This window comes from Poecilia reticulata, linkage group LG6 (genome assembly GCF_000633615.1).
Source record: "Poecilia reticulata strain Guanapo linkage group LG6, Guppy_female_1.0+MT, whole genome shotgun sequence".
NCBI lineage: Eukaryota > Metazoa > Chordata > Actinopteri > Cyprinodontiformes > Poeciliidae > Poecilia > Poecilia reticulata.
Genome location: NC_024336.1, coordinates 26652689 through 26677150, shown reverse-complemented (window position 1 = coordinate 26677150; position 24462 = coordinate 26652689). Strand labels below are relative to the sequence as shown.

The following is a 24462-nucleotide window of genomic DNA, read 5'->3' as shown; positions in this document are numbered from 1 at the left end:
CATTTATGTTTGCACAGTCTGTGTAGACCTGGATTCTCTGGGGAAATGTTTCTGTGTTTGTCTGTCCGCTGGAAGACCCACTGGTGACCCATCATTAGGTCACTGTCAACAAGACAGTAAAAAAAATAAAAAATAAATAAATAAAGATTTAGATATAAAACTCCCATAACAGATCCCAAACCATACTTAATCTACAAGGGGTCACGGTCTCTGCACATTTTCAGGTCAGAGTTTCTTGTTTTTTTACATTCAAATTTCCAGCTCTTGGTCTGTATTAGTTGATTTTATTAACAGTTATTAATATATGGCAGGATGTTTTACAGAGGTGAGGCCTTAAAAATGGAAACTGGGAAAATGGAGACTTTAGGGAAGGATGGATAAACAATGGGTTGTTTGCACAATGCAGTTTTTAAGCAATGAAGTAGGAAACAAAGTTTAGAGACACAAACATTTTCCACATTGTTTTCTTTCTAGGCTTCAGGTAGAAGCAGTTGTTTGCATCGTTGCATAGCAGCAAGAAGGTCATGTTTTCTTTTCCTTGTCTTTTTTTTCCATGGAGTTTGAATGTGTCTCTAGGAATAATTGATCTCTTTAATTGTTCTCAGGTCTGAGTGTGTGTGTGTGTGTGTATGGTTATTTTTTCTTGTTTGCCCTGTGATCAACTGGAAACCAGTCCATGATGTAGTCTACCACTGCACGTATAAACAATAATATTTTTATTCTATACTTATATACAGCTCAGTCAGTTTTATCTGACCAATCCATGCTTCTCCAGTCAAAGTTTCAATTTTGCAAACATTTTTGATGGTAGGAGAGACAATTCCTGTTTTCTGGCACTAGACTAGCTGTAAAGGAGCAGTGGCCGTGTTGATGTCCATCATGGCGGAGTGGGCGGAGTTCTAGAGAGAATGACGTCACGTGCAAAGGGCCAATAGAAGCTGAAGTAAATGTACTCGCCTTTGCAAAGACGCAGCTGTCACTCAGCGTCCATGGCTTGCAGCTTTCCTCACACATAGGACACATGATGGTTGTGTTGGCTTCACAAATCTCCTTACTGATGGGACAATGAGTTTGGAAAGTTAACCAACAATTATCACCAGACATGTCTGGATCATATTGAATATGATCAGCTTAGCGTGTGAACTGACCTCACTTGACTTGAGTCCATGGTAAAGAGTCCATACAGGAAGACAAAAACACCAACGAGGGCTGCAGGGATTAACATGCCTGTATACCAGCCCAACCATGCAAAGTACAGGCCAATCTTCTCCCCAAAATACCGCCTGGGAGCAACACAAAGGCAGACATTGATTAAAATTTACTAATAGTCTACGCTGAGCTTTAATTGAACTTGGCAGCGTACTTCCAGCGTAGCCTATAGGGAGCATCCGGTCAGCTTAATGAATAAAAGGAGCTGTCGGACTGAAAGGTCACTGCGATGCGAAACAAATCGATAACCGTGACTGATCCCCAAAACGCAGCGGTCACAGTCTCAGTTAGGACGACACGTGTCTCACAGAAATAAAACAAATAATCTCAGGAGCAATTAGCAGTTAGAGGACAGGGCTCACACATCACTGGGGGTCAGAAGAGATGTCAAATCTTTAGTCGGTCTCTCAGTAGTCCTACACAAACATCCAAACAATATTAATTTTCTCTGTAAACCTGAATAAGTGCTAATAAAAATAAGCAATAAACAGTATCTACTATAAAGTCATACTCAATAAATTAGTCTCACTTGTCAGATTGAAATGTAAAATTAACAAGCTATTACATACATTTCATTAATTTCACATTTACGTTTTGAAAAGTACTGTGGAAAAAATGCTGCAGTTGGAAGGAGGTCAAGCTGACGGTTGATGGATTGAGAAAGTTTCAAGTTGACCCAGAAAAAAATAACCGATGAAAAAAATTTAGCCAGTAAAACACTAGAGAGGGATTGCTACAGTTTTGGGATACAGGAGTGAAAACGTTCCTGCATCATCAGCACAAAAATGTCAAAGTTAATATTTAACAAGTCTAACACATTTTCAAAACAATTTCTGCTGACAGACAAGTTGAAACAGAATATGTTGTCAGCAATTAGGACAGCAGGATTAGAAGAAAACACGGAGTGAATTTACCGTATTTTCCGCACTATAAGGCACCTAAAAACCTTCAATTTCCTCATAATCCGGTGCGCCTTATATATGGACCAATATTGAGCCACAACAGGTCTAGCAACTACGGTAAGCAGCCGCCAACTTGATTTTCGCCTGTAGAAGAAGAAACGCGTGGTGCATGCTGGGATAGTTGTCAGAACGCTGGTTTGTTAATAAAGTTTGACTGACGTATCTACCTACCGACCTGATAATCAGGTCGTCTGCAGGTCATTTAGCACCAGGTTCTCCACGAACATGCTGTGCGCAAACGGAGAAGGGTGACCATCCACGCCCCGGCCCAGTCGCGAAAGGCTCTCCTCGCCGACCGGAGTCGGGCTGTTTTGTTGACATTCCGTTTAGTGCAGCTCCATCTAGTGGATGCATAACGTAACTCCAGCCTCTACTGTAGCGTCTATTCTATGCGCCTTATAATGCGGTGCGCCTTATAAATGAAAAAAGTTTTAAAATAGGCCATTCATTGAAGGCGCACCTTATAATCCGGTGCGCCATATAGCGCAGAAAATACGGTAATGAAAAGGTGCTGAATAAATCTTGGGGGCCATTCACTGTTAGAGCAAAGAGAAAACATGACAGTGTTAATTGTGACTGGTTATCAAATTTTTGATTGCTCATGTTTTAGGATATGAGAAGAAAGGAATTAAGCACAAATTCCTACAATAGGCGGGGTTTAGGCATTTTGTGGATAAAAACTGTGGGTACTGCATTTGTTTTTAGGTTGTTAAGGTAACGATCACCTGGTAGAGCCTTTGTCAGTTTTGCTCGCATAAATGACTCAAAGTCTTCTGGAGAAAAATGTTGAGAGCGCAGATGAAGTACTTTGGAAGTTGTGTTCGGCTCCGGCTCTCTTCCACTGCGCTCTTTTTTTCGTGTGGGAAGCATCCGGATTCACCTCACTGTTTTTTTTTATTTTGGCCAACAGTGACACAATGCTGCATTATCTAAAATTACAGCACTTAAACGCAATATGATAAACAACTACTCAGGTAAAGTTAGCCTTCCTGTGTTTACTCTATGGAAAAATATAACAAAAGATGTAAATTTTTTGAAATAATTATGATTTTTAGCGTATCACAAACAGCATTTTTTTTTAGTTAATAGGAAAATTTTTACATATTTAGGCCAACACATTCAACTAATCTTGGATCCCTTGAAAGACACACTTTGTTTTTAATTAGAAAATTAAAGCTGTGATGGACTGGTGACCTGTCCAGGGTTTACTCTGCCTCTTTTCCATTTTTCTAACAAATCTTAAATTGTTAGTTTCAGGGGGTAAAATAAAAGTCAAACAAAGCAGAAGCCTGAGCTGTTACAATCTAATATCTTAAAAGTTCAGAAATTTGACGTTACGTAACAACACAGAACAGAGGCCAGCTGTGATATTACGTCTTCAGCAAAATAAATTGCTTGGATTACTTTGTGTTGCGTTTAAACAACTCTGCTTGTTCACACGAAGCTCAAAGAAACCCAAAAAGAAAAAAAACCCAAAGCAAAACAAAAAAAGGGCATAAATCCAAAAATATCTCCTGGTGCTGTGCTTCAAAGCTAATTACCTGATGAGGTCCAGAGGCTGGTATTTGTACCAGATCCCCCAGCGGGCCCAGCGCTCGTACAGAAGATGCCTTTGGTTCTGGGCGCCGTGCGTCTTAATTGGATGTCCGCTCTTGTAGCCGCCCTGAGGAGACCAAAAAGGCCATTTCACAGGTAATAATCATTAGCTTTTATCTCCTGCTTGGCTTTTATATGTTCATTTCTTTATGTGAACAGCCTTCAGTTACTCTCCTGATTCTTGAATGCATAACAGTTTCATTTCAAATTAGAATCAGCCCACCTCATGTGGAGGAAACGCCGCCTCGTATGTGTTGTTGCCCAGTAAGCGGTTGATGCCTGCAGTAAAGTAAAGCAAATGATCTCAAGCACACCCAGAATAACAGCACATTAAAAATTCAGCAGCAGTCATTGATACAAACAGACCAGTTTTAGGGTAATTGAAAGCAAATGTTTTCACAAAAACAACAATTTACCACAGTCTTTCTAAATTAGAGCTAGTTTAAGTGATGTGTTCTCTTTATATGTCTAAGTTTACTGCAGTGGTTGCCTGCAGTTTCTGTACTCAGTAAAAAAAAAAAATCCCAACTCAGGACTAGAGTGCAGTTATTTTTATTTTTGTTGCTGTTCTTTCACACATGAAAAGCTGATAGCGAGAACCATAGGAGGAAAGATAAAAAGGATTTTCCACTCTTTAAGCCAAGCTGATATCATGTTTTTGGGGGGGAATAAAGTCATCACTCGATTTAAAATATTAACTCTAAATCCGTTCCAGCGCTCCGAGGCCAAAATTTAATCAGCAAATCATGTTGGCAGAAGCCAGACAAGTGGGAGTCAAGAAACAATTCGGAAACAAAACTGGGTACAGATTTGTGATAAGGCTGTATGATGCCAACAGCTTGCAGAAATACATTCAAACCCCATGATCACAAAACCCCAATTTAGCAGAGCAAGTAAAAAAAAGAGGGGGAAAACGTTTCAGATTCAGATGGTAATCGTATGCAGCTAAAGGTAGTTCTACTAGTTCATTTCGGGGACTGAATACAAATCCAGATTTTTATTCTTATAAAATTTTAAAAACCACTTTATAACTATGTAATATTTTGTGTTGGTTTCATACATTCCTCAGAAATACATCAGCGATTGTGGTTGTAATATGAAAGTAAAAAAGTAGGATTACTCTACAAATAATCCTAAAGTCAAATTCAAAGAAAGATCTTGTACATTTTAAAATCTAAAGTTTGGTATGTTTTATATGCATGTAGATGGTTGCACATAAAGTTGGGATTATTGTTTAGTATGTGTGGAAGCAAATGAGAGTGGAGTATCTTTTTACCCATCTTTGATTTTCCGTCTTCATACTTGGTGCGCTGCAGGACGTGATGGACTATTCTGCTCCTGGTTGAATTTGAGAAGAACGTCTCTCTGTTGTTGATAGTGAAACTGAGAAGAAACAACATCACGCTCCTTTAGTTTCCCATCATGCAGCGGGGCATCGTCCCATCAAAGCCCGTAATGTGAGAGGAGTCAATAACGACGGGACACAGTTCGTTTAGACACAATTCATGTTGCCAAGTTTGTGCTCGTTATCGCATCAATATTCCACTCAGCAATACACACAAGCAGACATGGGAAGAATGGAAAGTTGGAAATGCTTTTCCTGAGAAATGAGATTAGATGATGCCATGATGGCTTTCTTCAGACAGAAGCTTTCAGCTTCAAATACTGAACAAATCAGGAAGAAATAATTTAATGTACAACTGCTGCTGTTTTTGATGTTTTATTTATGGTGAACTAGTTTTACTCTGATTTCTGTGACACTTCTGAAAAAAATACAAGCACAGATTTTTATCTCCAGCTTTCAAAATCCAGAAAGAAGCAGTAGAGGATCTGATGGGAATGTTTTATATCGCTAATACTCTGCTATTATGTGCCGCTGTGATCACCAAGGTTATTATAGTTAACTAAAACTATGAAATAACAAAAACTGACATTGAGAGAACATTTTCGTTGGGATAAATAAAAACAATGATTAGTGGGGGGAAACTATAGCTAACGGGAACTATATGGTGTGTCTATAAAGAGGAGCTACTGAAAGTACAGATATGATATCCTTTGTTTTTGTGTTTCTACTTTTTAGCCTTTTGAAATTATGTGAAATTATTATTTTTCCCCACACAAGCAGTTGACAAAAGCTGTGGGCAAATTGCAGCACTCCATAATCCTCCGTTCACTACGGCTGAATGCAAAATGGAGACAGCAAAAAGTTGGAATAAAATGTCAGAGTCAGATGTGTTTCTTTAAAAAATGGTATCTTCTGTTGAGTAGTATATATAATTACAACACAATCCTTTGACCTTTTTGAATTCTGCACTTAAAAATGAACCAAAGTGTGAAAAAAACTACAACTACAATTAATACAAACCAAACAATATTTGACCAATTAAAACCACAAAACACTCTCTAATAACTAATTAAAATAAACTGAATTAACAAAATAAAACTAAACCATAGCGAAAAACCCAACACTGTCGTATCCGTGGTGACCATGCTTGTGAGTTTTTAATCAGGAGCGCTCTTACTGGTGCATGCGCGCTCTGCTGAAGGGCGCCGTGTAGCAGTCCGTCTCCTCCAGGTCGGGCAGCGCCTCTTTGTCCAGCTTCATGGGATTTTTGGGAAGCCAGCTTTTTATCTGCTGACACCTCAGATGAAACCTGCTGCACAGGCGCACCGACGAAAACAGGATTAATGGGGCAGATTATCAAGCAGATTGTTTACTTCACTATGAGATGATGGCAGCTAACCTTGTTTGCTGCACAACCTTGGTAGCCCCGCCCCACCAGAAAACACGTTTTAAAGCACATGTGTGGCGTCATCCAGGCTGCTGTTTATTTATTTACCATTTACACCTTTCTACGGGAAACGCGTAAGATGGGCTGAACAAGGTTTGGAGGATTAACTGCAGTTTTTCTTTTCAGCATCACAAACCCATGATCTTATTTATGTACATAGTTTGTCACTGTTCAACATCGTGGCTTTTGTGTGTTTATATAGTAGCAGCTAAAACTGGTGGGGTGTTTTTACTATTATATTTCACTTTTAGTTGAGCAGGGTTGGCCTGCTTTTATAAGAGGAGCTGACTTTTACCTAGTTAGTTCAATTAAGAAGGATGCAAACCTTGGCCAAATGCAGGTGGATAAGCAGAACAAACTGGCAAAACTTCCACATATTGTATTTCCTAAGAGAAAAAGTGAAATTTAGGAAAATTTAACTCTTAACTGCTATACTTAAGCAAACCTAACTAAGAATAGACCGGTTTACTCTACTGTTGCTCAAAACTCTTCCAGCTGTTCAACTTTGATTGCATTTGTTTTATCCTTCTGGTTATTAATAATAGAAAAAAATCCACAATGATGTTTTTTTCCATCATAAATTGTGTTTAATTTTCATCTCACCTGACCAGATCACCTTCTTCCAAACATTTGCTGTATTTCCTACTGACCTTGTGGCACAACACAAACTGTACTTTCTAATATCTTTTTTTCTTTCCGCTCTTTCAGAACGGTCACATCTTTAGAGCAAATAACCACCAGCTCCGTCAGATCAGCAGCCGCCCCTCCAGCGTTCCCATAAACCTCCTTCATGGTTCCTGCTCTCCTCATCGAGCCTTCCAGTTTAAGGCTGTGCTCTTGGTGACTTTCTCCATTTTAAAATCATGGATTGATTGGTGATCTGTGAGATTTTCAGGCTGGGGAATTGTTCCATAACTGAACTGTGGCTCAAAGTGCAGATTCAAACTCCTCCACAGTTTGAATCCGCACTTTTCAGATTTTATTGGTAAGCAAAATCCAAAAGCAATCTCTCGTTTTTCTTCTTGTTCTCCTACAAAATTGTGTGCAAAGGTTTTAATTATCTGCACTACCTTTCATCATGTTTTAGCTGCTACTATGCCATATTGATGAATCACTACCCTTCTTAACACTCATCTCCTGAGGACCATAAATGCGAGAACAAATAAATAATTTGTGTTCCAGCTGTAGAAAGTTCTGTGCAAAGAGCAAAAACAAAAGGCAAAGAAAAACTCCCAGAGGTAAATTTATAACACTGTGGCTGAAGAAAACCCTTAACTTGATTTAAACTCCAGTGTCAGGAGGACTCGCGCTGAGGGAACCATAAATAACTGTACCTGTCGTTCAGTGAACAAATGTTTGATCACAGAGACAGAAAATTGATTCAGAAACCATTTCTGGGTGAAATTTACTGCATCTTTATCCTTTAATGAATGCTAAAGCTACTCTATGGGAATAAAAATAACAATATTTCAGACTTTTTATTGGTCTGATGCAATATTCAAATCTTAAATGTTGCTTCTTTTGTTAGCTGTGAACAGAAAATTATGCTAATTAACAGATATAACGGTTTAAAAACATCAACAATGTGTTTCACCTAGTGAATTAAGTTACTGAAATAAATGTACTTTCAGCTTTATGAATTGTGAAGAACCTACAGATGAACAAAGGTAATTTCCTTACTGTCCTTATTTTTCTTTTTGGTCTTTCCGGTGCTTTCTGCATTTTAACAACTTTGTTCCTTAGGAAAAATGAATTTCATTCGTAGTTTAAAATTTATTTTACAAAATAAGATTTAAATAAACTGTAATTACATAAATAACAGACTCAGTGATTTGTTTGTGACAACAAACCACAGGCAGGTGGAAGAATCAAACAAAACTGATTAACTCAATGAACTGGCAGAAGACTGCTGGAGTGATGAACTGCCAAAGACGGCGCAGATGAAACAACGGCAGTTCTGATTCCAGTAACATCCAATCATAGCTGACATTTCACTCTGCTCAGCGCCAGCAGGTAACCAAATCAGAACCTAATTTAATCACAGTTGGCCAGATTCTGTATTTGATGATAAATCTCATCCCGCTCCGCAAACTGCAGCCAAGTTTTCCTCAAATCCCGGGTATTAGATTAATCTAATGTAATGAAACTATGTTTTTCTTCAGAAAGAAACCAAAACAACAAATACTTTGTTCTTTGAAGGCGTTATAAGGAGACATATTGCATTATGCTGATAATTTAGACAGTTTAAGCAACATTAAAACATTATTTGCAATAATTTAAATTGCAGAAATGCTTCTTTATGAAAGAGTCGTTTGCTTACACTGCCTCCCATTCGCTTTGTTGATGTGCTCATTAACAACATAATTAGGGGAAACAATTTCCGCACAATAATATTACAGAGCAGAATCTTCTGTTTATTTTGTTTGTTTTCATTGTTGGATATGCAAAACATTCAGTCTGGTACTTAGACTATTTTCTTTTATTATTTGCATCTCAGTGAGAAGAAACAATGGAAATTTAAATTTCTACTCCGAGTTCGAATATCACATCAAAGCTAAGTGCATCTATCTAAAAATAGTATGCAAATGAGCTTCTGTGGCTCCATTTATATTCACTGGAAAGTATGTTATTGAAAGGCGCAGCCAAAAGTAGGTGAGCCACTCTATTCAACCGTTACCGTGGAGATTTATGCGCTTCATGCAGGTTTGCTTTGTCAACTCAAGGGTGCATGTCGTTTGAAAACAATGACAAAATTAAAACACACCTGCTGATTTGTTGGATTTCTTTCAAATATCTTTTTTTAAATAATCTCCAGTGTTTCTCGTCATCTGTGAGGGAAATGGAAGCTGATATTCTGTTCACCAAAGATGATGAATATTGCAAAATGACACTATCGGCACAGAAATGGTTTGTAAAAGCTGGGCTGAGTGAGTTCATTAGGACACAAAGAGCTTTTGTGAACCTCTGAATCTTATTTAGGATGTTTCCATTTCAAGATTCCTATCACATTATCCATATTAGGATGAAATAACAGTTGAGGATTCACATTTGTATCTCTGTCATTTCAAAAGCCGTGAAACAACACAAGGTTGTAACAGGCGTCTCATTAGTCAATATTTTAAAGGACTGCTTAGTTGTTTTTTTTAATCGCTAGTAAAATCTTTAATATGAAAAAATATAAGCTGATTTTAATTATTTAAATTACAGGTTTCCATAATTTAAAAGCTAAACAAATCCCAATTCAAAAACCTTGCATCCAGTTTAAATTGAACGTTTTAGAGTTTTATTGTGCCAAATAGACCTGTCACGATAACAAATTTTGCTGGACGATTGTCTAAAAAATTATTGCGATAAACGATAATATTGTTTCAAGACTTTTTGACACTGATTTAATGGAAATGACTAATAATGCATGTTATTTCCTGCCATAGATAGATACACTTTATTTTCAAAAGAACACATAACACTGTAACTTATAAAATAAACAAAACAACAAAAAACACAAATAAAATGGATTCTCAGTCTCCAATTAACAAAAAACGTACTTGAATAAAAACTAAACAACATAAAGCCAAAGTGGAAATAAATACTGCATTCATCCAAAAGAGTGCCCGATCTAAGATTGTCGCTGGTGATTTCGTAACCGATCATCCTGCAGTGTGTGGTGTGTTACGGTAGATCGTCTGGCCACTCCGATCTAAATCAGGGGTTTTCCCCGACTGGGAGCTTAACGCTGAATGTGACCGGTAGCCAATCAGAAAGCGCGAATTCTCCTTCGTGCTTTCTGAGGGGAAATTACGGAGGGGAATCCCAAACAGCTGACACGGCGCAACATGAAGTCCAGCGACAATGGAGATGATATATGGAAACAACATTAATATTTATTCAACATTTCGTGCAAAGAATATAGAAATGACAAGGGGAGGAGTTGGAGCCAAATTGCTACTGCAGTTGATAAACCCGGTAAGTTTTCAGCTGTTCTAAGTTCTGTTCTGTTCTAAGTTAACGTAACATAAATAGGTTATAATGATTTTCATTCAGTCAGGACTTTACGCTGACTCTAGCCACATGCATCACAGGTAGATTCTAGTAAAGCATTGATTAATGCCTGATTTTAAAATTAGTTAACTGGACTTGCAGCCATTATTTTGTGCCCATGTGGCTGGACACCACACGGCACGACGAACCCGATCGAACCGTTATACCTGGGATTTCTGTCGGCTAATGTGTCTCAGGGTTTGAAAATGGGCCGACAACTTGTGTAATGTGCGCTGGACATTAGACTAAGGAAATGAGGACGGGAGGGTCAGTGGAGAGCACCGGAGCTGAGCCTTTTTTCATTCAGTGTCATCAACAGAAAGAATAAAAGGCAGGAAGAGACGATAAAGACGATAATTAAAATGAGGTCGAGAGGTTTAATTTATCGTGCAATTAATTGATTTATCGTTTATCGCGACAGGCCTAGTGCCAAACCAGAATAAAATTTCCCCATAACTCAGAGTTTAATCTTTTCAGTAGTGAAATGAGATAACGTTTGGAAACTCAAAACTTTAGTCCATAATCAGTTTTCATTTCTCAACACTTATTCAGACTTTTCCAGATTTTTCAACAATTTCTTTAAGAAACCTTTAAATCCCCACCAAAAAATCCCAAATATGTAAAATTTCCTCACCTGCCAAGGGTTTTGCTCCTCCAGTCAGTGAAGTAGCATTTTTTTCTGAAATAAAAAAACACAACAGAAAGTTACCAGCTGCTTTAAAACCTGAAAGTCTGCAGAGATTATTTCCATGTACCTGAAAGGCATGCGGATGTTCATCTGCTCTGCATATTTGCAGAGGGTATCCCAGGTAGCGTGGACCTTCACAAACATGATGTCGTTGTTTGTCAAAGAGGGCTTTGAAAAATTAAGAAAAGAACATCAAAGTTTGACAACTTAGAAGTTAAAAAATTAAAGTACAAGAAGACCAAACCAGAAATGTTTACCTCTTTCTCCAGCATCAGGCCCTCGGCTCGTAAATTCTTCTCAAACGTGCATCTTTTCTCCACCTGCGGGCTGGACTTCTTGTAAACCAAGATGTAATCGATTCTCTTTTTTCCATCTCGAAACAGCAGTCCAGATGCGTCTGACTGTTTTTTTCCCTGTAGAAGCAATGCATCACATAAATCTCTTTGCCATTAAAACTTGTGGAGGAACGGAGGAAGGAGCTGCAGATTTTACATCAATGGATTTAGACGTGCAGTAAATGTGGTACCTGAAGAGAGTCGGCACGGGTCCCTAATTTAGCCCGGCTGACTGGCTTTTGCAGAAGAAATGTCGGGTTTGCTCTTGTTTCACATGTGCTCACTTCGGTCTCCTCAATGTAGCTGTCTTTGACATCCTCTGCTGCACAAAGACACAACAAACTCAATCAGAGACTCTTATTGAACCAGAGCGAACACACTAAAATAATCCTTTCTGCTATAAGCATTTGTTTACCGCTTTGGTTAATCTCTCAACAAACACTGGAATTAGGTCTGTGTGAAAGAAAACATTGTTTTCTTGATCCAAATTAAACTGTTGATCTCCTTTTCTTCCTTTCTGGATCTTCAAGGAGAACTGTTCTGTAAAACAGTCTTACCCTGTATATAACACTTTACATTTTGGTCACTGAAGTCACTACTGACGAAAAAACTCAAAGACTGTGGTTCATTTGCATCCAGTTACATTACAATCACAATTGCCCATATAGCAGTCTCTTACAAGCCTTTTCTCTAATGAAAGAGTAAAAATGTCTGAATGCTGATGCATGCCAAACATTTAATATATTTATTTGGAAAGTACCGTATTTTCCGGACTATAGAGCGCACCATACTATAAGCCGCAGCTACAGGTTTTTTTTAAAAAGAATAAAATAAAATTAAAATTAAAAAATTAATAAAAATTAATAAAAATAAATACCGGAAACGTACATGTATAAGCAGCACCGGGCTATAAGGCGCTGGTATCTCGGATTTCCATGCGTCCTAATAAATCTGCTGGATTTATTAAGGACGCAGTTCTCTGTCTCCAAAGCCGAACCATGGTTTCGTTCACACCGAACTTACGTGCAGCGGCTCTATTTCCCTCCTGTACTGCCAGATCGATAGCCTTCAACTTAAAAGTTGCATCATATGAGTTTGAAGAAATTTCTTGTCGTACCTGCTGCTAGCATGTGCTTGTTCTCAACGAAAACCAACACTTTCTTCTTTGATTTCCAATTTTGACTTCCAATGATTCACTTCCTGCTAAAGCGCCCCCTGGCGGTTGAAGAAAAATACACAGAAAAGCCACACCGGGCTGTAAGCTGCATGGTTCAAAGCGTGGGGGAAAAAAAGTAGCGGCATATAGTCCGAAAAATACGGTAGTTAATATTTCTCTTCCACATAAGCAGGCTTGTGTTGGCCTGTCACATTAAATATCCATAATATGTGTTGAAGTTTGAGTCCATAACAAAATAATGTCAAAAATGATCAACAAGAGTGAATACATGCTCAATAAATACACATCAAGCAAAAACTATCTTAAATTAAACATGATAGAATAAAAGGTACATCAGGTATCTTTATTAAAAAGTACATTTATTTAAGCTAATTAGTTGTACTCTGAAAAGTGGAAACAGACAAACACCCACAGCTGCATTAAAGGTTATTTAAATGCAAAATGTGTGTTTAAAATCTCACAATGTCCAAGCACTGCAGAAAAAAAATGGGAGTGGTTAATTTGAGTGACTTGCTGTACCTAAATTCAGCTGGAAGAAAAAAGATCTGTGAAGACAGTTTTAGAAATGCAGCAGTTGTACTGTATTACTGCAGTGTTTAGATCTCAGAACATCATGCATATTTCATTAGGATCCCAGAAGGTTGTCAACTTGTGAAAAAACGCATAAAAGTTTCCTTTCATCTCTTCTACTCTCATGATCACAAAAAATTAAAAATTTAAAGTGAACATTGCCAAAAAAAAGACCAACAGGAGCTGCAGCCACACTAAATAATTGTCCAAGATCCCTCAAATAAAAAAGTCAATCTCTACAACTGCAAAACATGGGGAAGCATTTCTGATTAGTGCAATTTAGAGGAATTTTTCAAAAGTAAAACTGAATGCACAATCTGTCAGGCTCAAACAAGACATAATGGCTTTAACATGGGAGATATAGTTCATTACAGTGGAGCACAAATGATCTCTCCTTCATTTCATGTTTGACAGCCTCCTAATTGATTTAATCAAATATATATTTGCAGCTATCAGCTCTTCTGGCTGTGACTCACGATGCTGCTGTGGTTAAACCATCTGTGGAAACGGTAAGGGAAGAAATGATGCTCTGTGAGCTTCAAGACGTTTTTTTTTTTTATCTTCAACTTCCCTGCACTTTGTAATGTCTGCGTTGATCTTGGACCTGTAAAAAATTGAACCTGCTGTTTCCCACCTTTCACAGACACAGTAATCTCAGTTTGTGAGGGAATATCTATTACGCCTGCAGAGTAAAAACCAAGGCATGGAGTGTTACACTGTTTCATCCAGTTAGTAACAAACGCTATGACACAGATCCGCTCCTCAAAGCAAAGCTGATTAACGCTGCGCTCTTTTAGGTATCAAAGGGATTTTTTTTTTCAACTCTCTAAAGTTAAAATTTTTTATTTTTTTAAAAGAAAAATGTGTGAAGCCCTCCAAGATCCTCACATTCTATCACACCCAACACTCTTCATGTCTCTCTTCATGTCAAGTTCGTCAACAGTTTATCATTAAACAGCCACATTTTAACAAGAAACCACTGCTAAACCTGCGTCACAAATTCACAGATCTGCCATAGAAATAACATTCATTTATCCTCTTATTACAGATTGATCAGTAGACTGATTCCCACATACGTTACAGGGACATATAAAACATCTGCAAGGCTCTAACATGCTGAAACCTTACTTGAACTTTTGATAAGAAGATGTTTTACTCACGTCAGCATGCTGGATTCTTGAAAGTGAAAATGAAACTGACTGCATGAACTATTTTCTAAATTTATCGGTGCGTGATTATCTTGCTACTTAGCAGTAGTGATAGAGAACTGAGAGGCTGGTTTATTCTAAAATATGAAAAAAATAAAAATAAAACCAGAAAGTGGCATAAGGTTAAAAGTGACCTGAAGAAGATCACTGTAACTTTCACATCCTTTACTTCCATAGAACTGGAGACAAAGTCGTTCCTTTAAATCTTCACATATTTAGATCCACATAACTACTGGTTTCGGTGCTTAATTAGATCTGGTTCTAGAATCTGGTTCTTAACTGGCCTTGCAAAAAAACACTTTATGTTTCTGCAACCAGAAAGTCAACTCTAATTTAACACTGTGCACCTTTGGGATGGATCAAAGTGAATGGAGACCATTAACGACACAAATCACATTATTTTTCCCAGTATTTCTACAAGCACATGCACCAATATCATCTCATTCACTTAGTAATTTTTCTTGCCTGTAGCTCCTAAATAAAGTAATTTCTTTCTGCTCATCAAAGAGCAGACTTGTACTCAGCAATAGCATAACTTCTGAAAACAACAATAACCTCCCTATTGTGCTAAAGTTTCTTAGCTTAACTTAGTTCTGAATGGAACAGGGAACATGTCCAAAGAACTATAAGACAAGCACAAGAAAAATCCTCTTCTCGTTGCTTTGCACAAATTATAGTCTATTACTAAATCAAAAGGTTTTACTGACTGGTTTGACTTGGAGCATGCTGGCAGTTGGCAGCTGATGGAACAGATTGAACTCTTATTTTAAAAATGAAGTTTCATAGTATAAAATCAATATCGAAAAGGCCTGTTCAAGAGCTGACATCAGTTCTTTGAATAAATGAAAGTGAGGCTTTGGAGAGCTACAAAATAATAAAAATGTCTGGAGATAAACGAGAAGCTTCAGAGTGAGTCCATAAAATGGTGGTTAATGCGGTTGCACCACATGCTTCTGTTTGGATCAAATGTGATGGGAAAATGAGAGGCAATGAGTGGAAAACCTGAGGAAAAAGATCCAAACTCTTATAAGTTCAGGTTTCTATCAAAACAGATAGAGCACAGAAAAATCGAGTTGTCTTATCGCGACAACAACTTAACAGATGGATGTATTTTTGATTAATGAAACACCTTTAACTGCAGATGCAATCCATCTGTTATTGGAGCCACTGGCAGATGGATCACATTAAGATTAAATAACAAACCTATTATGCGCAGCTGGTGAGCTTGATGAGCGTTAAGATAAAACTGTCAGCTAAACTTACAGTAATGTCAATAACACATAAGAGGATGTAATATTATGCGAGGTCTTGCAGTCAAATCATGTCCTTGTCCTGCCAGGTGCTGTCTTTTTTTCTTTTTAAACCCATCTGTCTATTTTCTGTTCAGATTGAGGTAAAAAAAAAAAAAAAATTCTGATACTTTTCTCTGACATCTTGTCTCTCCTCAATGTCACAGCTTGTCAAAAATTTAAGAGAAATGACAACTGCTTGATTCTTCCTGAATACCTTCTGTGCAAATATTTGCACAGAAGGTATTTTTAGATCCTACTAAAATAAAATTGTGCCCCTGCTTAAAATAGACCTCTCACTCTCACTTATTTCTGAATATTCCTCAAGAAATGAGACAAGTGAATAATTCTCCTTGAATACATGCGGCTCCATGCACCTCATCCATGTGAGAATGTAGAATTTTCCTTTTGAACGGATTTTGCTTCATTATTCCATCAGACAGCTGTGACTTTACAGAATGTTTCACAGATGCCCTGCAAGATTACGACAATCAGCGTGCGCGCTTTGAATGTTACTACAGTCATGAAAATCTGTGCAGCTGCCAGCTTTGTTCCAGTTCAGTGCTAGTATCAAGAACAAAGTTAAGAAGAGAGCACAAAAGGCTGTGTTTGAATTTATCAGTGTGTAAAACAAGGTGCAACAGATGTTCTTTAGCATTTACAGACCATAAAATAGAATATTTACAGCAGGCCTTGCATGACAGGAGGGATTCAAACAACAAAACCAGTCGAGTTAAAGTTCAGACATAAGTAATTCTGACTCATCACTGGAAACGACAACGTTGGTCAACTTTAATGCGAAGCGCAGTCAATGCAAGCCGCATCTCTACCCAAACTTTAGACCTGCCTGTCTGTGGTGGCAGAAGGCTGCAGGACGTGCTGATGCTCTGACTCAGATCGTCGAGGTCTGGTTTGGGCTCTGGGCTCAGAGGCACAGACAGGAAGTGGTTGAGGTTGATGGGATGCGTCTGACTCTGAGCCAGGCAGGGCAGGCTGCGGCGAGACGGCTTCAGGCTCTTCTCCTTCAGGATCTCGCTGATGCTGGTGTGCATGCCTGAGGAGGGGGGGAGAGATGCAGAAAGAAAGTTAAAATAAGTCTGTCTTTGCATCTGTGCTTGTTGTTTCTCAGTCCTTCGATTTGAGCAAAGAAAGAAAGAGGACAAAATAAATGTCCTCTTTCATTTTGCAGATAAACCACATCTGTAATATATACACTAAAGGAAAAAAAATCCAGCAAATCTGATACAGAACTGATGCTTCTCTGTGACTTTATAGCAAAACAATGTGTTAAAAACCAAAACATAAACATAGATATTAAAAGGAACATATCAATTAAATAGTAATAAAATGCTCTCAATGGCCATGACTTAGATACCAAGCTCTAAGTGTTAGACACCATGCTCCAGATTTTCTAACTGGATGCTCTAATAAGTAGGACATGTTTGGTCAAACACTTCAGGGATTATATAACCACAGTGATGGTACAAACAGAGACCACCAACCAGATTCGCTTAACTGTAGGCTGTAATAGAGGAATCTTTGCATCAAGAAGAGATGAAGTGAAAGAAAATGTCAACTTTGTTTAACATATAAGAGGGAATAAAAGTTGTTAAAACTGTTTTTAAAATGTGTAAATGTCCTAATCCACTTTCAGCCACATGTTCTGCTATTATTATTATTCTTTAAGTAATTTTCCAGGTAGAAGGTTTTGAAGTCTTTTCACAAGTAATAAGTAACAAAGTGATTCTACCTTCCCTTCACTTTTCAGTCTTTGGTTCTCTACCAATATACAGCTCTGGAAAAAATTAAGATTAAGAAAGCACTCCAAATGATTGGTTTCTCTGATTTTACTTTTTATTGGTATATGTCTGAGTAGAATCAACATTGTTCTTTTATTCTATGAACTACTGACAACATGTCTCCGCAATTCCAAGCAAATATTTTGTATTTATTTGCAGAAAATGAGAAATGGTCAAAATAACAAAAAAGATGCAGAGCTTTCAGACCTCAAATAATGCAAAGAAAATAAGTTCAGATTCATTTCGAAACGGCAAAACTAATGTTTTAACTCAGAAATCAATATTTGGTGGAGCAAGCAGGAGGTTTTCAATGGGGTTCAGTGCAGCGGACTGCAAACTGTTTCAACATGCAGGAGGAAATATTATTTTCTCTGTGTTTTGTTGTTTTTAACTATGTTATGAAATGTAACATAAATTCCTGTATTTATGTTTTTATCCGTTTTTATTCTTTACTTAACTGAAACATGTCCCGATTATTTTTGCAACAGTGGTTTATTTTTTGTCTTAATATAGTTATTTTTCTCTCTCAAGTCTCCACCTCTTTGTCTTCTGATTTATGAGTGTGTTTATAACTGGATAAAAATCTACTCGGTATTCCAAAAACTACACCTGCAGTGAAGTAGCAAAGGTCAATAAAATAGTAAAAAACAAAAAAAGCTACACTGACTAATTGAAAGCCAATCAGATGAATCATCAGAATTATTCTGAACACATGTGCCGTCAGAAAAACGTTTGAAAAACACTTGAAATCTCTTCAGCCTCTAATCCACTCAGCTGAGTGATGAAGCTGAGTGTTTGAGTGTTTAATATCAACCAAACAGTTTTATGAAAAAGTAAAACTTTATAACTAGATTGTTCCTTGAATCAAACAGCTGCTGCCAATGCGCAAATGCAAGCGCAAATTCAGCAACTTGATGAAACATACCATCCATTAATGTTTATGTATTCACTTTGCAGCTATGATAATGTGTTTAGGAGTGCACATTTTGGCAATGAATTAAAACCACTGAAGTAAGAACTCCACACACCGCGCTGCCTCACCGCAGTAATCAGTTTCTCTGTTCGGTCTTGCTGAAACTGCTAGAATAAATCCATAAAAAACTCAGTTTTATTTTATTTTGCCAATATAACAATTGCATCTTATCATGTTTTCCAAACAAGCATAAACAGATCAGTAAAAACTAAATAAATATAAGAAAGTGAGTGAAAAAGAAAAGTGTGAAACCCCTTCGGACACCAAGCAGCCCACCCGTTTTATGAGCTCAGTGGCATTAATGTCCGTTCTTCATGGAACAATGCATTAACACCATCAGCACATCCGCTCCATCAAGCCGTATCCTTCAGATAAGCAACATAAAGATGCATCACTACACATACTTACTAATTCATGGCATTGAAACATGATGTACGTAGCATCAGATACATTAAACTGAATGCTGACTTTGCCTTTTAAGTCATAATCTAGAAGGTTTGGGTTCTGTTTTTGAGTTCTGCACCATGTTGGTTTATTCAAATTACACTCTACCTAAATCTGCTTCTCTCCTGTCTGCTTTTGTTTAGCTTTTGACATAGAAGGTATTATTTGACAGGACATCTTTGCTACTGAGAAAAGTAGAAAGTATGGCCTCATTTATTTGGTCTTTCAACTCATCATGCCTTCACATACAGTTGTCCTGCAGATCAGATAAGATGCATTTATATTTAACCTATTGAATTACATGGTCCTTGTTTTATTAATGCAATTTAAGGTCATATTAAAGGTTGTTAGCAGTGAGAGAGCAACAGAATGATATTGGGTCTAGTAGATATTGGAACAATCCAGAGCCTAATTACTACGATAAGCATCTTCCGTTTCATTGATCTTGACCTTCAAGTAAAGCTGCAGCTGCTGAAGTTCAGAATATATATTCATAGCATGAAGCCTCCCTCCCCTTTCTAAAGGGAACGTGACTTATTTTCATCCCAATTCCCTCCGCAGCTTTTTAGAGACAGACCACTGAAACATGCATTTATAATTTACTTCTAATACCCCGAGGCGCCGGCGCCGCTAGCTGCGCAATAACTCATTTTCATGACGGTCGTCTACATGGGGTTTCCCCAAACTGCTGGAGGAGAAAGGAGCTGGTTAAAGATGAGCCTGAAGCCCCGGCGGCCATGTATTTCCTGAGCGACCCCATAGACATTAAACTAATGAAAACTGTGAGAAATAGCTCACATTGAGAAAGTCAAAAGAAATGAGGTGGACCGTTAATGTAAGCTAGAGCTACAATCCACTTGTATAAATTAAAAATTCTGATGAGTAAATTAAATTCAAAAATCTCATTTAGCGTAACAGAAACAGCAGGAGTAAAGAAATAATAACTGATTATCTTTGGCTCCCATTAGATCATGCCAGTTTTTCTGGAAACATGCTATGTAATGCAAGAATTAGCCCAGTTCAAGAAGTATCTTAGCCTCCATCATCAGCATGGTGAGCTGAGTAAGAGACAAAGAGAGGACGTTCTGGAGAGAGCTGATTTCTGAGCCCTACTTAGTGAGAGTTGAGCCGGTTTGCTACTTTATAGAAACATAATGAAATATTCCACCAGTAAGGATTACTCTAAGCCAATAAGATCATATGAGTTAGCAGCGAAACTAGCAAGTTAGCATCATTCAACCCGAGCAGTTATTTCTGTAACGTTTTTTGGCAAGTACGAAAGGACTAAACCACCTAAACCACAAATTTTTAGAAGTCAAACCAAATACAAATGTTTTCTTTAAAATGTAGATCATCAAAGTGAAAACTCTAACTTTCTACATTTATAATATTCATAAGTTTTCTGTAATGAGCCACAATTGAAACACTCGGTGTGCATAAGACTGGAATGACGCTGTCATAAACATGACATAACACCTGTTAAAAACATGAAGGAGTCTTCATGAATGGCTATGACTGTTGTCATCAAGGGTCACTCGGTAAATAATGACACTTGATGCTAAGTCGTACTAAAATTTGCATTAAAAATCAAACTTTGCATTAAAAGTGTCATTATTTACAGAGTGACACTTGATGACAACATTCATAAGCATTCATGAAGACTCCTTCATGTTTATAACAGGGTTTATGTCATTCTTATTCAAATGAAGTGTTACCTAAAAATGTTGACTCAAACTAAATCTGAAGCTAAACTTTATTTTCACATAGCGACGTACAAGACAGCTGTTATTTTCTAGCGCATTCACACAGCGAACCAAAAAAATCGCCACTGCAGTAAACGCAACTTTCATCTGGCAGCTGCAGCAGAACTGCTACAACTATGCAGTACTGTAATGCAATTACCGGAACTGTGAGGATTAGCGTTTTGAAGAATATAAAGTAACAAAGAGCACATAGAAAATGGGTCAGGCAACAAGAGATCATGTCAAAACACTGATACGCAGCATAAAGTATGGCAGGTGCAGTTAACTATGTTTTCACCATTTTTTTTTTTTAAAGATTTATGAGATATAGTTGAGTTTGTTGTGTATGTTCGAGAACAGAAGTTTAAATAGATAATTAAGTAGCTCAGAAAAGCAGCTAATCGAAGGACGTCCTCAGTACTGGCTGCATTACAAACATTTGGGCGTTAAGTACATTCAGCTGCATCACTTCAGGAAATTTAATTAGGTCCAATATTTTCGAGTCAATACTGAGCAGTGGCCTCTTAAGTAGCAACTTAAAAAAAGCAACAAACTAATTACTGAGCATAAGCAGTGACATCACAGAAAGTGAAGACTTCAGGGTCGTGTTTGCGACTCTCCGTGTCAACAGAAAACTGTTTCACTGTCTCACAAAGCAGTAAACAACAGAGAGCAGCAAACTCTGCTGAAGCTCTCTGTGGATTACTTTCTAAAAGATTTGTTTCTGGAAGTCTAGTTTACCTCCTCTGTGCTCTTAAGTGGGAGCTACATACGTGTCATAAAACACACACCTCTAACGGTTCAGATAATCCCAGCAGACGTAGGCAAAGCTCGACATGTCTGCGATGGCACATGAGGACTGAGCGAGCTAACAGGACTGTGGTGCCGTTTGTTGGTCCCAGTGGAAACAGGACGGTGTTGGTCTTGTTACAGCTCACAGGATCGGTGGCTGTTATATGATAATAGCCATCTGACAATCAGAGCTCTGTCTCCATAGCCTCGTTTCTTCATGTGGGCTCCTGAACTCTTCTACCAGAGCAGCAACACTCTGAGAACAGTGCATTAAAGGGTTAATTAGTTCTGTATTTAATCTGTCAGTGCTGTAACTAAAACAGGTTTATGCAGGGAATAGTAATCGTCTGTCTGAGCGTGGCCTACATCTACAAGCAGGACTTTGTATGAGATTCAGTGACTGTCAAAAGTGTGGGACATGAGGGCAAAAAAAAATTCATAACGTTCCTTACATTAACTCAAGACAAATTTTAAATGCGTTGTATGTCTGCAGGGTTCATGGGATTTCTCTGACCCACAAGAGGAACAGAGCAAATATTTCCATCAGTGAAATCTGTCACATCTACAGCATTGAGAATAAAACAATGTCTAAGTTTATAAATGTCCAAAACTCAATTTGTAAATCTAACAAAAGCACTCTATTATTTATAATCCAAATTTTAGTGTATGCATATATGACAATGTAGATGTTGTTTAGACAGATTTTAAATTCTAAAAGGGGTTATCTGGTCACCTCAGCATGTCAAATGCTTAAATTATTCTGCTAATATTTATTTTACCACTCAGGGAAACTTACTAGCTGTGCATAGAGATGGAAAATTTTAGATAGTTAATATATATTTAATAACAAAATAGAATGAGCCAGAATTGTCACAGCAAAAGTAACTTTGCTGTCAGGAAAGACAACATAAAAGCACTTTACAAAATACCAGCATGTCATACGCAACTCATACACATTATGTTGGGATGCTATACAAAATGTGCTGCATGTCTTTATAAATAGACCAAAGTAAAAGTTTGTTTTTTGATACATCTACATATCATTGTTATGAAATAATGTTGCAGCAGCAATAGTTTGACTGGAGTTCATGAAACTTCCTGATACGAGCAGCTGGATGAGCTTCAGGGAAGGTTGTGATTGATTTCCCAGTTATTCTCCTGCGATAATAAGATAAAACAGATTCTGTTGTTTCTTACATGCTTTGTAAATTATGTTGTATTTCTCATACTTTCACTAGCATATGTGAATCTCCTGGCTTGATTTAGCTGTCATGACAAATGTAAAAATAGCAACAGAGTCTGTTTATTCGGCTTCATTTTTGCTTCAATCGGACGCTTTTGGTGTATCCCTGATGATTCCTTTGTTCATATCTGCCTGGTGCCTACTACCAACCTGGTGGAAGAACACACATTTATTTAATATACAGAAAACTTTAATTTTATTCAAAAGCTTTTAAAATACTGCCAGAATCGGAAAAACAATCCTAAAACAATTCAACAATCTCAATCAGTGTAAGAACTTAAGCAAAGAAGTAGAAGTCGCACACAACGAATTCAGGTCACTGGGTTGTTTCCCATCATGCCTTGTATGTTTTCTCACCCAAAACTTTAATTATTCATCTTTGTTCAGCTTGCAGGACTTCAAGAGACAGTTTTAATCCAAAAAGCCATCACCATATGCACTTTGTTTTTAAAAATATATCTATTTCTGTCCTAATCTAAAGATTTGAATGGCTTCTTGTTTATAAGAAGTAAAATAAGAAACTGTCCCTCCCAAAAGGAGCAGATACTAAAAGATCCAGTTCCAGTGTGATTCTAATTTCTTTATTTGCTCCTATCTTGTTAGAAACCCAACATAAAAGCAAAGTATCAGCTTCCAGATATGTTCGTCTTTATTCCAAACTTATCAAGACCTGAAAAAAGGTAAAAGCAAATTTTACACTTTTCAGTTCAAAGATATTTCAGAAACCCCAATTAAATGTCATTTAGCTCAATTTATCCAAGTTTCTCCCTTTTTAAAGAAATCTGGACACTTTATACTAAAAATTTAGCTTCTGATTTCTTAGAAGCGACAGCTTTTGCACAGATCTATCAGGAGATATTTTGTTTACAGCTGACCCATTTTTTCCACAAGTTTATTGTCTTCACGGCCTCCAACTCTACGATGTGACCTGAACGGAGAGATGCAGAACTTGTGAGGCTATATTTCATGTGTTGCATTAAGTGAAAAGAGTCCAGTGATGGATGTCGACGTGTCCAGATTGTTCCCTGGCTTCCCGTCTGCGACAGCTGGGACGGTTATAGCTCTCCTTCGCCCGTGATGGAGAAATGCAGCTACACTGAAACAACGAACAAATGAACGTTTGACTCTTATGATGCTGGACGCTACAAGACACATGCAGCTCCGGAAAAAATGAAGAGCCCACTGCACCGAACCCCATTGAAAACCTCAGGGTTATATCCAAATCAAATATTGATTTCTGAGTTAAAACATTAGTATTGTTGTTTCTAAATGAATATAAACTTTTCTTTGATTTATTTGAGCTCTGATATAACTGCATCTTTTTCGTTATTTTGACCATTTCTCATTTTCTGTGAATAAATACAAAATTTTTGCTGGGGATTTAGGAGATATGTTGTCAGTAGTTCATAGAATAAAAGAGCAATGTTCATTTTACTCAAACACACAGTTATAAAATGTAAAATCAGAGAAACTGGTCATTTTAAGTCGTCTCGTAATTTTTTTCCATATATATATATACACTGCTCAAAAAAATAAAGGGAACACTTCAATGTTCACTTAAATGTTAAAGTGTTCCCTTTATTTTTTTGAGCAGTGTATATATAT

The 24462-nt window shown here is 37.5% G+C and overlaps 1 protein-coding gene across 3 annotated transcripts in view; it reads right to left on the bottom strand.

Moving 5' to 3' along the window:
* The window catches only part of ano3 (anoctamin 3), a 41077-nt gene that overhangs the window by 10015 nt on the left and 6600 nt on the right, over window positions 1-24462 (bottom strand). Inside the window, exons 2-12 of one of the 3 annotated variants that reach the window (XM_008412040.2) lie at window positions 16712-16918; window positions 11812-11942; window positions 11543-11698; window positions 11353-11453; window positions 11232-11276; window positions 6290-6424; window positions 5044-5150; window positions 3991-4046; window positions 3713-3834; window positions 1149-1283; window positions 958-1054 (exon numbers count right to left, since the gene is read on the bottom strand). In XM_008412040.2, coding sequence (XP_008410262.1) covers window positions 958-1054; window positions 1149-1283; window positions 3713-3834; window positions 3991-4046; window positions 5044-5150; window positions 6290-6424; window positions 11232-11276; window positions 11353-11453; window positions 11543-11698; window positions 11812-11942; window positions 16712-16918 — 1292 coding nt within the window. The remainder of the gene's footprint in view (window positions 1-957; window positions 1055-1148; window positions 1284-3712; window positions 3835-3990; window positions 4047-5043; window positions 5151-6289; window positions 6425-11231; window positions 11277-11352; window positions 11454-11542; window positions 11699-11811; window positions 11943-16711; window positions 16919-24462) is intronic. The other 2 variants (XM_008412041.2, XM_008412042.2) reach the window with 2 other exon arrangements.